Here is a 14,743-nt window from a genome sequence, read left to right as displayed (position 1 = left end):
CGAAAAGAAGGCCGGCAGATTGAGTTCCAAACTGTGCGGTTAAAATCTAATGAGGAACCTGTTCTGCAGGCTAGGGTACAGGACTAACACTGGTGGCTGGGAGATGGCAGAGGTACTCTGCTGCTCCGCCCATCTTCTGACCTCAAACAAGGGTGAGTGCAGGCAGTGACAGCGGTGAATGTTTATGGGTCGGATCCGGTGTTGGTGCAGGGATAGATGTTGGTCAGGACACTCGGGAGCACTCTGAATGTTAAATAGATTTTCTCCTGTTCATTTTTTGAAGCATTTCTCTCTCAGTTTCAGGTGCGTTGTGGGGAAAGAAAAATGTAAGCGGAGTTTTGGGAAGAGCGATCACAATCGGTTGTCACTATGAAGCAAAGTACCGCTCACACACAAAGTATTGGTGCCATGGGTGGAGTCGCCAATGTTCAGTTTTATTGGAAACAAACAGACAACATGGTCGGAGGGGAAGAGCGTCAATCACAGATAACCCGGCACGGGGAATATTTACTGTTACTCTGGAGGATCTTCACTCTGGAGATACAGGATGGTACAGCTGTGGGATTGCAAAACCTGGTGAGGATTCAATGTTTAACGTACATCTACAAGTATCTGATGGTAGGTTTCTCAGCGATTGACTTCATGTCTCCGCTGAAATGTCTGATCCATGTTTTCTCTGGGAAAGGTCAGGGCAGCACCGATATCCCGAGGCTCCGCAGCAATGCAGAATCCTGCGGGGAGCGGGCAGGGGTCCTGAAACACCACTAATGTTAATCCCACCCAGCACCCACTGACGGTCTACCACTAGCATCCACCTGCTCCATCCGGCCGGTTCCCGGTGGGAAGCAGAGTAAACGAATTCTGATGAGGTCCCACCATTAAATTCCGGGCGATCTCCAACTTTCCGGGGTTTCTGGGCTTCCCAGCCTCACACCCTCCCTCGCTGCCTCCGTGTAAATATCAGCGCCAAAGGGCTCCCTTCCTGCTGCAGGTCACTGAAACCAATCACAGTTACACCCTCTCCTTAAACTCACCGAACATGTGAGAGATATCCGACAATTTCCTGACCTCATTTCGTGTGCTGAGGTTTTCCCCGACTCTCTCCAACGTTCTCATTCCAGAGTCAAACCACTGGACACCACTGGAGACTGGCTCCCTGCTGCTGAGTGAGATTGTAGCCCTGATTTCCACACTGACACATCCTCAGTGTCATCACTGCTGTCCTGACCTGGAGTCCTGCTGTGTTCTGGGATAATGGCAGACATGGCAGTTCAGGCAGCTGGGAGGATGCAGAGAAACTAGAGAGGTAGATGAGCTGGTGAGATTCCAACCTGGCGGGTCCTGGCTGGGATCCAGAAGTGATGAAAAGTGGTGTGTTTCACTTTCAGTTGTTTACTCAGTGTCTGATTATTTGATCCTTTTCAACAGAACCCGTGTCTGTTCCTGTGATTGGATTTCTGTCACCAGCAAATGTGTCACGTCTCGGGGGCTCAGTGTCAGTGTCCTGTGAGTCTGTCCAGGGATCCCTTCCCATTCAGTACACGTGGTATGAAAAGACCCCGTCTGTGGATCCAAAGGTCTCGGACACCAGTAAACTGGATCTACATTGTCAATCCTTCAAACACCCAAACCATCAATATTACTGCACAGCTTCAAATAACTACGGAAAAAAATCCAGTGAAATGATTAATATGACAGTGTTCAAAAATTATATGATGCGATTCTCTCGCACTGGTAAGTGGCGGAGGGATGGTATGTCCGGGATAATCGATGTTGTGCAATGAAGCGACTGATTTCTCCTGAATAGCACTGAATCTCTCAACTGCTGTTGCAGCTGGACTCATCCCCTGCTGTGGGGATTGTTCCATCACCACCTTGCAGAGAATGGGAAGCATTTATCTCCTTGAGCTGTGAGTCCCTCACCACAGAATCTCCTGTCTCTTCCCAGTTCTTGCTGGTATGGTGTTGTGTTTTATCTGGATTAATTTCTGGTTGTTGATTGAAACTATTGAAACTGTCTGCTTCCACATTTCTTGCTAGTTTTCTCTCACTCTTCATTTTCCCTTTCTTTATCAATTTATTGATCAGTCTTTGCCGAATTCTAAAATGTTCCAAATCCTCAGCCCTACTGCTCTTTTCTGGAAACATTATCTGCCTTTCCTCTGGACTTAATACGATCTTCAATTTCTCCTACAAATTCTGATTCGACCACTACTGCTGTTGTGTCTTTGTCCCTTGAAGGAATATATCAAATCATGTATACTTTCTTCAGATCCTGTCATTATCTGCCTTCTCCAATCTGTTCTTCATATTATCAGAGCTTCCTTTGGTTTCATTGACAACTCTGGTTTCCAGATTGAATTACATCATTCGTAAAGATAATATAAAACACCATAATACGATCACTCAATGATTAACAACAAGATCATTATGTGGATATTGTGAGAAGTATAAAATGGGATTAGTGTAGGATCAATGTGAATTGGTGCTTGCTGGTCAGCAGGGATTCTGAGATGTGCAGTCTGTTCCTATGCAGTCTGAATCTATGACTATTAACCTTTTCTCATTACATGGTGCTAAATCTAGATCCCGTTTCACGGTTGGTTCTTCAACACACTGACTTTGAAACCATCTTGCATACATTCCAGAAATTTATCTTCTACAGTATTAGTACGAACTTGATTTGCCCAGTTTATATTTAAATTAAGGTCCTTATTATTGCTGCAATATTCCTGTTACAATCATCTCTAATTTCATTCTTTATAGCATTCTCTGTCGCACTACTGCTGTTTAGAAGCCCAGAAACAACCTCTGCTGATGTCCTCTGCCCCCTGCTGCCTCTTTCCAAATGAATCTTATCTAACACCATGCTCAGTGCAGCGCAGATCGTTTCTTACTTCTGCAGTGATAAAATCCCCCAATAATGACACTGCCCCACCTCCTTTGTCCACTAGCCTGTTCGTCCTGAATATTAAATACCTTGAATATTTATTTATTTATATCCCAGTTTTGGTCAGACTTCAGCCACGTTATTTGTGCCTTTAACTGTGGATATCCTTCAATAGTCACGCTTTTAAATTTGGATCTTTAACATCCTTCCATCCTATGATCCCGTTTAATGTCTGCCTTTATTTCCACTGCTCATTTACTTTGCCGCCGATATTTCTGACATTCCCGTCCATCTTTGTTACTCTGCCTCCAAACCGTCCTCCAAAGTTCCAGACCTCTACAGGGGGTGGCACCGTAACCCAGCGAGTGGAGCTGCAACCTCACAACTCCAGCGACCTGTGTTCAAGCCTCACCTCCAGTGCTTTCTGTGTGAAATTTGCACGCTCTTCCCGTGACCATGAGGGTTTCCTCCTACATCCCATGATGCGCGGGCTGGTAGGTTAACTTGGCCACTGCAAATTGTCCGTAACGTGTAGGTGAGTGGTAGAATCTGGGAGGAATTGATAGGAATGAGATGAAAATATCAAGCGGCCAATGCAGGGTTGGTGTAAATAGGAGCTTGATGGCTGGCGGGACTTGGTGCACTGTTATGGCTCCACGACTCCGATGGTTCAAACTTTCCAAAAACTACTTCCAAATCCTGCTGGGAATATTTTGTACTAGTCCCAGAGGGATAATCTGCCCGATTTGTGTAGGTCCTAACTTTAAATGAGAAAACCGCGTGCATTGTAACTGAATTCAAAAGACGTATATGGTCGAATATCTCCTCATACGCTAAATGCCCAGTTATGTACATCCCTTCAGAGCTACTGGGCCATCAGAAATGGATCAACCAGTGCTGGCAGAGACCTGGTCCCTGGTCAGAACTTGCCTTATGTTTACACAGTTTTAAATATTGTTTGTAATCCCACCAATTCAAGCCCTTTCACAGTCCCAGAACCATATTTGTTTCACCAGTGCTCAGAAATGGGAAGGAAACAGAAATTGCAGTAAATATGGCCAACAGACACAAGTTGGCAGCATCTCGTTTGCTGCAAAAGACTGAAGAAACGTCACTATGTCCATGAAACCAATTAGCCCTTTACCCATGTCATGAGCTCTCCTCCGCCAATCGTGCTCTCTTATTTGCTTAAAATGAAAAGCGGTTGAAAAAGCTTTTATTTCCTTGTCTCACCAGGACATGAATATTCTTGTGAAACGTCTACAACAGAATCAACGACAGCCACACAATCTGTAAATACAGAAATAAGATCCAAGTAAGGTCGAAGAGAAAGCAGTCGATCCAATTTTGCTGTATGGTACAATGTTCTCATTGTTGGTGTGTGGTTGGCACTGCTTCCATATGGGAGATGATTGGGAGATAATTTCCTCTTTCATTTGCTCGTGTTTTCTTCAATGTCTCTGAGAGTATTGTCTTCAATCAAACCAGAGATTGGAAGCTGAGTGCATGGTTGTGCTGACAGGAAAGATCTGAGAGCTGGTACACGCTCAATGGACCAAGTAGCCTCCTGCTATGTCATGAGCAAAGATCAGAAAATAACAGATGCTCTTGTCTGTGTTTAAAGTTGGATATTTAAAAACAAATTTCTTCCCTGAAATATTCTGGTGAATGATTTCATTAAAGTGAAAATCATTTATTATTTGGGATGTTGCTCATCAGAATGGAACTGATGCTTTCATTCTTAACATCATCTGTGTAAATCTTCTTTGCTCCCTCTCCACTCCAAATGTCAGAGGTAGGGAGGTTATTGGAAACGAAAAGTTCTGAGGATCTGTACAAAGAAAAGTGGGGGTTAACCAGAGATAGCCAGCATGGATTTTGTCAGAGGGAGATCCTGTCTGACAACAATTCGATTGAGTTTTTTTTTGGAGTAATACCAAAATATATTCATGAGGGCAGTGCAGTGAAACTCCTAAAACATTCATGGAACTTGACTTCATCAGGTTAAAAAGGCCCACTCCAAGCTGCACACCACTCTGACTATATATAGCCATGCTTTCAACGTGGCTGAATCTGAATCCTGGAACTCCCGAGTGAGCAGTATCTTCACTACCTTAATAATCAGTTAGGGGCAATAATCTTGGTCTTGTCAGTAAGCCTAGATCCCAAAAAGAAAATTAAATGTGAAACAGTTAACTTTCTTTACCTGAGTAGTTCCTATTGTCTTTCTTTACCAATGGAGTCTCTTAAGTTTCAGTTTGTATTTTTTCCTCTTTGAGGAATATATTTTCTACTCTTTACTGAACACCACCAAATGTTTCCCATTATTGTTCTGCAGGATTCTTGCACGTGTATCTTCTTATGTTCTATACCAACCCCCTCAAGAATATCCTTTCTTCAATCTTTCCTCCTACATATGTCCCCCTCAGTTGTCATTCCAAATGTATTTTATGAGAACAGAATATTTCAGTGCAGTAGGACATTTGGTCCATCCATCCTGCTCTGCCATTTAACAATCAGATGTTCCACCTCATTAAATTCTCTTGATTATTCTCACCTCATTAAATTCTCTTGAATATTATGTCACTATTATATTTTTGTAGGATGTAGTTTTCTCTTCCTTATAGTTGTGTCCCCTTTTCCCAATTGCATTGCATTAGCTCCAGAGGCACCACCTCTCTTTACCCTTGTTAGTTGTTTCAAAACACATTTCAGTAGCAATGCCTAATTTCCAGTCCTGGTTTGTTTGTTCCAGTAATCAGGACTGTAACTGACTATATAATCTAGAAATGGAAGCCATTGTTCAAAAATAAGAGGTCTCTCATTTAATTCAGATGAGGGGAACAATTATACAGCAGGTTGAAGAAGTGACTGGTTGATGTGATATGAAATGCTCAATCAGAAAGAGTTTAAAATTTAATTAAATAATAGGTTATAAAAGGGAAGTGACTGAATATTATAAATAAATCGTCAAGAGAATATGTTATAAGCTTTTACAGACCAGCAACATGGGTGCAATGAATCAAAGAGCAATCATCTGTGATGTTTCTAGACGAAATGTAAGATTCTATGTTTTCTTTTTGGATTTTCTGAAGGTTTAGATCTCGTGTAGTCCTATTAACTTAATGTGCTTATAACTGTCCCCATTAATCCATTTCAACTCATCCTATCAAAGACATTTTCTTTGTTCTACACATCTTTTCCCCATCCTCTCTCCTACTGAAAATCTACTTGATTCTCTCTTTCCCAGTTCTGATGAAGGCCACAGAACCAAAAAGTTGACTGTTTCTCTTTCCATGGATGCTGCTTGAGTTCCTGAGTTTTTCCAGCATTTAGTTTCTGTTTCAGATTTCCAGCTTCTACAGCTTTTTTTAATCTCCATTTTATAGTCTTGCCCCCATCAATACATGCATTTCTCTGCATTTTGTCTTTTTATTTGATTTGTCTCATTATTGCTTCATAACCTCCTCTGCAATTTAACCATTAACTATTCGTCACTTTAGAATTTTGAAAATTTTTCCCAAATGTATTTTGTTTCCTGTCCCCATGCCTTTCCTATGTTCTTTCTAAATCCTGTTCTTCATAACACCTCTTAGTTTTGCAGAGTACACATAAAAACTACATGAAGCCAGCCCTTGGTCAAGAAAGTAGTTTCCAAGAATCCATAATGATTTTCTTATTTATTTTGTATATGTGGTTACAAATCATTGGGCTGATAGTTGGTAATTGTGGGGAGTCTGAAATTTTGATTGCGATTGCAAGAGGAAATAAAAGGTAACAGGATGGGCAAATCGGTGACAAATACAGATTTTAAAAAATGTGAAAAGTGCTGATTTTTCTGGCATTTGTTGCCCATCCTTCATTGCCTTTGAATTGAATGGCTTCCATTACAGAAGGAAGATGAGAATCAAATTCTATTGTTGAGGTTGTGGAGTTACATGTATGTCCAGAACACGTGAGGGGGCTGTCCTAGGAGGTAGAATGCATCATGAGCACAAACAGACCTCGGGTAGTGAAGCTTGAAGCTTTGGCCCTGGACCTTCCTGATACCTTCTCACAGCTTGTGCTACCAAAGACCTTTTCTGCTATCTCAGCGTCTCTCATCAGATAGTTTATACAGTTGAAATAAATTTCACTTAAATTCAAAATTATTAAAAGAAAATGATTCTATAATAAAGGGATATGTGGGAGAAAGGGGTTAGATAGTCTTAGGTGAGGTTTATAGTTCGGCACAACATTGTGGGCCGAAGGGCCTGTATTGTGCTGTACTGTTCTATGATTCTATGATCACAGGTGACTTCCCTCTCTCAGTTGGTCTCCCAGCTGAACTTCTTTCGTTCTGCCGCTTTACCTCGCTCCTTTCCACTGAGATCACAGAGGAAGCAGGAGGTTACTGTTTCAAACACAATGTTGTCTCACTTCCTCTGTCTGAATGTGGATCTCTTCCTCTTCCCTCAGTTACATGAAATGGAATGTGGGGCGCTGGCTGCTCTTCGCTCTACTGAGCATCTGTACGATTTCAGTCACATGGTACACAAGAGAAACCAAGGTAGGTTGGATGGACATGTGCGGAATCGCTGAATGCTCCCAAGTGCTTTCTACTGGGGCTTTCCAATACATTGATCACTGAAAGGAAAGTGTGTTTACATGAAGCATTTCACAACCTCTGGCCAAATGCCCTGTGTAAATGATATCAGTAAGTGTTGGCATAATGTTCATGTGCAGAATGAATTGGACTGTTTGATGTGGATGAGGTTGGAGTCCTTGAGCCAGCTGCACACAGAATTCTGCTGTGAGCGGCCGTGTGAAATAAAGCAGAGTTCTCAGTGCAGATGAGTCTGATCAATTCACCCTTGTCTTTTGCAGAGACGCGATGAAGCAGATCTACCCATGAGGTAAAATGAAGATTCCCTGATGACTGTGACTGAGATCAAAATTTATGACAAGACTAAATATTCATTATTCTTTTCATAGTGCATAGCGAATATCGATGGTACAGAATTAACATCTTCTCATGAAACTACGCGCTTAATAAAAGCGATAAAATCGAAATCGTGCTGCCATTCTTGAAGGTGATGCTTTATTTCCAGGATTCCATTTCCAAAACTTTCCCGTCATTGTGCTCATTACTTGGTCTCCTTCATCATTTTACCATACTTTATTTACCTCGTACACTGCTGTGAAGTGTTTGGGAGCCCTTTGCTGTGTTAAATGTTGTTCTATGGAATCCTGCTCTTGGTGTTGATTTACCTAATTAATCATAATAGTAATAATAATCAGTTAAAATCCTTCTTCATTAATTGTTGAAGTAAATGAGAGGCTTATTCCAAGTCTATTTTGGCATGAAATTTTAGTCATGGAAATTAAATTGCATTCAGGCTCCTAGATCTTCCTCATCATGCCAACTGTTAAGTATCTTTAGGAGAGAGAAACATTCATATTTCAAGTCATGACATCCATCACAACAATAGTTGTGGAAACATTTGTTCTCATGAACTGTCACAATGACACACAAGATTGTGGAGAACCTAAACGCAGAACCCCAGTACAAGACTGGAGTCGGGATGCTTCCTTGGAACCGAACACAGGCAGTGACCAGAAGGAATCTTGCCTCGGGGCTCTGAGACTGACACAGAAACAGGATTTTCAAGGAGACACAGTGAAACCAGGACTGCTCTAGAGTTGACAGCTCCAAGCATCCGGGAGACAAAGGATACCCTGAGGTGGACCAATACTCTGGCAACTAGTGCTAGTGAAACCAGGGTTCTTATGCTAGTCTCCTGATGGGACTCAGGTGTGTGTCATTATGCAATTAGAAGTGCATGGAATCCATGTGCTGCACAACAAGGGACCATCAATAGGGCCAAATCGAGGGCCAGCACACGGAACTATGACAGTACCACCTTCCCCCCACCCAAACGTGAGCTTCCAGGTGACCCTCCGGGCTTGTCCGGATGGTTCTGATGGAATTCATGAATGCGGGAGGGGTCCAAAATGAAGGAGCAAGGAACCCAGGAACGTTCCTCTGGACTGTATTCCTCCCAGTCAACCAACCCCTACTCCAGTGGCGCACATCCAGTAAATGCCAGACAGTGTACACTGGGTGGTTGTCCGCCACCTCCGCCCCCCTCCTCCCTGTGGCGGAGGGGGCTTGGCCGGAGGGCGCAGACAGAACAGGCAGAAACAAAGGAACAGGTATAAGCATACATGGAGGGCCACCAGAAGTGTTTCTTCAGGAGGAAAAGCGTCCTATCAATCCTCAGATGGCAGGCGAAATGAGAAGAATGTCCCCACTGCAGAACCTGAGACAGCACGGATTCAGGTACAAAAAGGCAGTGGGGTGGTCCGTTACCTGGGTCAGGTTGGGCTTCCTTGACTACAGCCTCGAGCTCCCAGGTGAGGGCCGCCACCACACAGGACTGGGGAAGGATGGTCTCGGGGTTAGGATGGTCCTCCTCGGTAGTGCATTGTCAGGATAGGGCATCAGGCTACCCATTCTTGGACCCAGGACAATGGGTTAATGTAAATCTGAACCTGCCAAAGAATAATGCCCACCAGGCTTGGCAGGAATTCAGGCATTTAGCAGTTCAGACATATTCCAGGTTCTTGTGGTCTGTCCAAACGATAAACAGATGCTCCGCTCCGTCTAGCCAGTGCCTCCACTCCTCTAATGCAAGCTTGACTGCCAGTGACTCCCAGTTCCCCATGTCATAATTATGTTCATCAGGGGACAACCAGCGAGAAAAAAAAGCACAGGGGTGCAGTTTCTGATCCAAACCTGAGCGTTGTGAGAGGACTGCTCCCACCCCAGAGTTGGAGACGTCGACCTCCACAATGAATTGGCTGGAGGGGTCCACCAGTACCCAGATCTTCTCGGGATCCACCCTTACTCATCCGCTCTCAATGATGTATCCTAAGAGGCTGATGGAGGGGACATGGAATTCACATTTCTCAGCCTTGCTGAAGAGCTTGTTCTCCCAAAGCCTCTGGAGGACCTGACTGGGTGTGTTCCTGGAAAAGATCAGGATGTCATCCAGATAGACAAACACAAATCGATTTATGAAGTCTCATAGGACATCATTGATCAGAGCTTGGAAGACAGCAGGAGCATTGGTGAGGCTGAATAGCATTACTAGGTATTCGAAGTGGCCGAGAGGGGTGTTAAATGCTGTCTTCCTCTCATCTCCCTCCCTTATCCTGACCAGGTGGTAAGTGCTTCAGAGATCTAGTTTAGAGAATACGGTGGCCCTGTAAAGTAGTTCAAAAGCGGAACTGATGAGCGGCAGTGGGTACTTGTTTTTGACAGTTATGTTATTTAGGCCCCAGTAGTCGATGCACAGACACAGTGAGCCATCCTTCTTCCCCACAAAGAAGAATACTGCACCTACTGGGGAGGATGAGGGGTGAATAATGCCTACTGAGGGAGATTCATTGATATGCTCCTCCACTGCTTCCTTCTCTGGTTGGGACAAGTTATATAGCCGACTGGTGGGTAGCAGAGCTCCGGGGAGAATATCGATCACACAATCGTATGGCCAGTGTGGGGGCAGGGAAAGAGCCCGTCGTTTACTAAATATTTGCCCCAGGTCGTGATACTCCACTGGGACCCTGGACAAGTCTGGGGTTTCATTGGCTGATGAACTAGCAGTAGCCTGTACCAGAGAAAGGGCCAACTGGAAACAAGTGGAGTGGCAGGACAGACTCCAACTGACTATCCTGCCTGTGGCCCAATCGAGGTGGGGACTGTGGCGGCTCAACCAGGGGTATCCAAGAACCACCAGCATCTGTGGGGAGGCTATCAGGTGAAATTGGACCTGTTCCCAATGGTTTCCAGAGATCAGCCACAACAGCGGAGGTGTACTGTGCGTGACTTGGGTCAACAGTCTGCCATCTAGTGCCCGAACTTCTAGAGGGGTACACAGTAGCTCCCAAAGGAATCCCAGCCCAGAAAGCTACATCTTTGTCCAACAGATTTCCCTCGGCACCAGAGACCACAAGGCAGAAAGGGACAGGGACTGTTGGAGGTGCCTTATGGTAGCTGGGATCAGCATCTGGTTCTAGGGGACAGAAGGGAAGGTTGCCTGTCTCACCAGGACCCCCCCACTAGCCAAAGGGAACAAGTAGCAAGAAAAGGGCCAGGCTGGCCGCTATAGAGGCAATTCCCAGTTCTTAACCCTCCGACATCGTTCGGGGGGGGGGGGGGGGGGGGGGGGGGGTGGTGGGAGGAAGGTTGTTCCGTCCCAGTTGCATTGGTTTCTCCCCAGGGTGGTGTAATCAGCCAGGTCAGGAGCGCCTCTAGGAGCAGAAGGAGCAGAGCAGCTCAGGCTAGGAGAGGCTGGGAAGGTGACCCATGGGGTGAACAGGGGTATTGGACAAACGGTCCTCTCTGCCATTCCCAAAGTTGGTTGTCCAGCCTGGTGGCTAGGGAGATCAACGCATCCAGGCTGGCTGTCTTATCCCTTGCTGCCAAATCATCCTTTATCCTATCACCAAGGCCTTGCCAAAAAGCCCCCTGGAGAACCTCACCATTCCACCCCAAGTCAGCTGCTAACATCCACGACACCACAGAGTACTCCACAGCACTGCAGAAGCCCTGACAGAGGCTGAGTAGTCACTTGGCTGCCTCCTTACCCTTGATGGGATGGTCAAAGACCCACCTCATTTCTGCAACAAAGATGTGAAATGAAGAGCAGGTCTCTGGCTGATTGTCCCAGATGGCAGTGGCCCATTCTAGTGCACTTCCTCACAACAGCCCCACAATAAATGCTATCTTGGATCTCAGTGGTGTACGTGGAGGGCTGCTGCTCAAACACTAATGAGCACTTTCCCAGATCCCCAGTGAAGGGTTCTGGGTCAAATACATGCAGTTGCTTGGGCAGTCAGGTCATTGACACTTAGGGTGATGATCCTGCAGATTGTCTGGGCTGGTCAGACAGTTCTCAGAGTGGAGAAGGTAAGAGCAGAGACTCAGCTGATCTGTTCACTGACCTGCCCAACATTCACTGCTAGGGTACAGCAGACTGCCATAACCTCCTGGAGCTGCTGATCATGCCAGCCCAGAAGTGAGTCCTGGCTGGTGAGGGCTTCACACAGGGGATTCACATCCACTGGGTTCATGGTGGCCATAGTATTGTCACAATGGCACACAAGATCACAGAGAACCCAAATGCAGAACCCCAGTACAAGACTGGAGTCTGGATGCTTCCTCAGAACTGAGCACAGGCAGTGACCAGAAGGACTCTTGCCTCAGGGCTCTGAGACAAGAGTCCCAACACAGAAACAGGATTTTCAAGGAGATACAGCAAAACCAGGACTACTCTAGAGTTGCCAGCTCCAAACAGCCAGAAGTCAAAGGATATCCTGTAGTGGACCAATACTCTGGTAACTAGTGCTAGTGAAACCAAGGTTCTTATGCTAGTCTCCTGATGGGACTCAGGTGTGTGTCATTATGCAATTAGTAGTGCATGGAATCCATGTGCTGCACAACAAGGGACCATCAATGGGGCCAAATCGAGGGCTAGCCTTTGGAACCATGACATGAACACATTGTAACTGGATTAGCTGGGCAGAATTGCAAAACTTGAAAGGTCAATGGAGGAAGTGGATGGAAACAAATCATCTTGTAGCACCCGCTTGTACTTTCCTACATTGTGTTTCCTGAGGTAAGTAAACAGGATGGTGGTTATAACCATAGATCCTTTACTGATGATGATCAGCACAAAGCTAAGCAGTGGCTGATACAACAGTGTCAAAATTTATACCACGAGTCCCAGATACTTCACCCAATTTCAGGCAAGGCTCTTTGCTAGAAAAGTAACAAACATTTAACAGCAATAGCTGTCACATTCTTTAAATATTATCGTTTAACTGTTTACATACAGTGAAATTATAGGAGTAACTAAGTTTTTACAAACATATGTCCACAGACAGCATCTGAAATTCAGATGAACATAAACCTCTGATCACCTACTTCTCTGATTGTCTCCAACATTCACACTGCAATGAAAACAAGACTTATCAGTTCCAGTTGTACCCTGATCCCAGTAAACTCAATGAATTACTTCGTCAATTGGCTTCACACAGTAGTGAACTTAACAGTGACTGCTGAAGAACACCATAAAACACCAGCAGCCAAGACAGAAAAGGACCCTTTTATTCCCACTGTTTGCCTTCTGCCAGTCAACCAATCTTCTTTCCGTGCTGGTACCTTTCCTGTAATACCATGGGCTCCTATCTTGTTTAGCAGCCTCATGTGTGGCACCTCGGCCTTCTGAAAATCTAAGTAAAGAACATCCACTGACTATCCTTTGTCTATCCTGCCTGTTACTTCCTCTAGGAATTCCAACAGATTTGTCAGGCAAGATCTCCCATCAACGAAACCATGCAGACTTCAGCCTATTTTTTCATGAGCTTCCAAGTAACCTGAAAGCTCATCCTCAATAATGGACTCTAACATTTTACCAACCATTGATGTCAGGCTAACCGGCCGATAATTTCCTGTCTCTTGCCTCCCTCCCATCTTAAAGAGTGGAGTGACATTTGCCATTTTCAAGTCCACTGGAACCATTTCAGCGATTCTAACGATTCTTGAAAGATCACTACTAATGCCTCCACAATCACTTCAGCTACCTCTCTCAGAACGCTGGGGTGTAATCCATCCAGGCCAGGTGACTTATCCAACCTTCAGCTTCCCAAGCACCTCTCCTTAAGACTAGAATTTCCGAATTACTCCCAGAAACTCCTGCCATTGCAGCTCTACTCTCATCCTGGCTCGGGTCTCCTTCCAATCAACTTTGGCCAGCTCCTCTCTCACGCCTTTGCAGTTACCTTTACTCAATTGTAATACTGATACATCTCACTTTAGCTTCTCTCTCTTAAACTGCAGGATGAATTCTGTTATATTATGATCACTGCCTCCTTCGGATTCCTTTACCTTAAGCTCCCCAATCAAATCTGGTTGATTGCACAACACCAAATCCAGAGTTGCCTTTACCCTAGTGGTTCAACCACAAGCTGTTCTAAAAAGCCATCTCACAGGTGTTCTACAAATTCCTTCCCTTGGGATCCAAGGCCAACCTGATTTTCCCAATCTACCTGCATATTGAAGTCACCCGTAGCCACCATAGCATTGCCTCTCTTACATGCCCTTTTTATCTCCTGTTGTAATTTGTGACCCACATCCTGGCTATTACTCAGAGGCCTGTATATAACTCCCATCAGGCTTTTTTTACCCTCACATTTTCTTAACTCTACCACAAGGATTCTACATCTTCCAATCCTACGTCAATTCTTGCTAAGGATTTGATTTCATTTTTTACCAGAAGAGCCACCCCACCCCCTCTGCCCACATGTCTGTTTTTTAAATAGGATGTGTATCCTTGGATGTTTAACTCCCAGCTGTGATCTTCTTGCAGCCGTGCCTGTGACGCCCACATCACACCTGCCAATTTCTAACTGCACTATAAGCTTATCTACCTTCTTTCATATACTCCATGCATTCAAGTATGATACTTTCAGTGAAAAACACGATAATGCTGGAGGAACTCAGCAGGCCAGGTAACATCCGTGGAGAAAAGCAGTCAGTCAATGTTTTGGGTCAGGACCCTCCTTCAGGACTGAAGATAGGAAAAGGGGAAGCCTAATATATAGGAGGGAAAAGCAGAGCAGTGATAGGTGGACAAAAGAGGGGAGGCAGGGTGGGCACAACGTGATGATAAGTAGATGCAGGTAAAAGACAGATAGGAAGGTGCGGGGGAGGAAAGGAGAGCAGGTCCACCAGAGGAAGCATCAAAAGTAAGGAGAGGAAGGGAAAAAAAAGGTAGAAAAAAAAGAGGCTAAGAAAGGGAAGAAGAG

General features: G+C 44.8%; 2 protein-coding genes across 2 annotated transcripts in view; both read left to right on the top strand.

The window, feature by feature from the left end:
* The window catches only part of LOC127581022 (polymeric immunoglobulin receptor-like), a 271,890-nt gene extending 269,976 nt beyond the window's left edge, over window positions 1-1,914 (top strand). Inside the window, exons 6-8 of the mRNA XM_052035081.1 lie at window positions 298-618; window positions 1,429-1,734; window positions 1,835-1,914. Coding sequence (XP_051891041.1) covers window positions 298-618; window positions 1,429-1,734; window positions 1,835-1,914 — 707 coding nt within the window. The remainder of the gene's footprint in view (window positions 1-297; window positions 619-1,428; window positions 1,735-1,834) is intronic.
* Window positions 1,915-9,165: 7,251 nt separating this feature from the next.
* The window catches only part of LOC127581021 (uncharacterized), a 151,421-nt gene continuing 145,843 nt past the window's right edge, over window positions 9,166-14,743 (top strand). The window contains exon 1 of the mRNA XM_052035079.1: window positions 9,166-9,286. Coding sequence (XP_051891039.1) covers window positions 9,166-9,286 — 121 coding nt within the window. The remainder of the gene's footprint in view (window positions 9,287-14,743) is intronic.

This window comes from Pristis pectinata, chromosome 20, assembly GCF_009764475.1.
Source record: "Pristis pectinata isolate sPriPec2 chromosome 20, sPriPec2.1.pri, whole genome shotgun sequence".
Lineage (NCBI taxonomy): Eukaryota > Metazoa > Chordata > Chondrichthyes > Rhinopristiformes > Pristidae > Pristis > Pristis pectinata.
The sequence above is the reverse complement of the archived record's forward strand: the minus strand, read 5'-3'. Positions and strand labels throughout refer to the sequence as shown.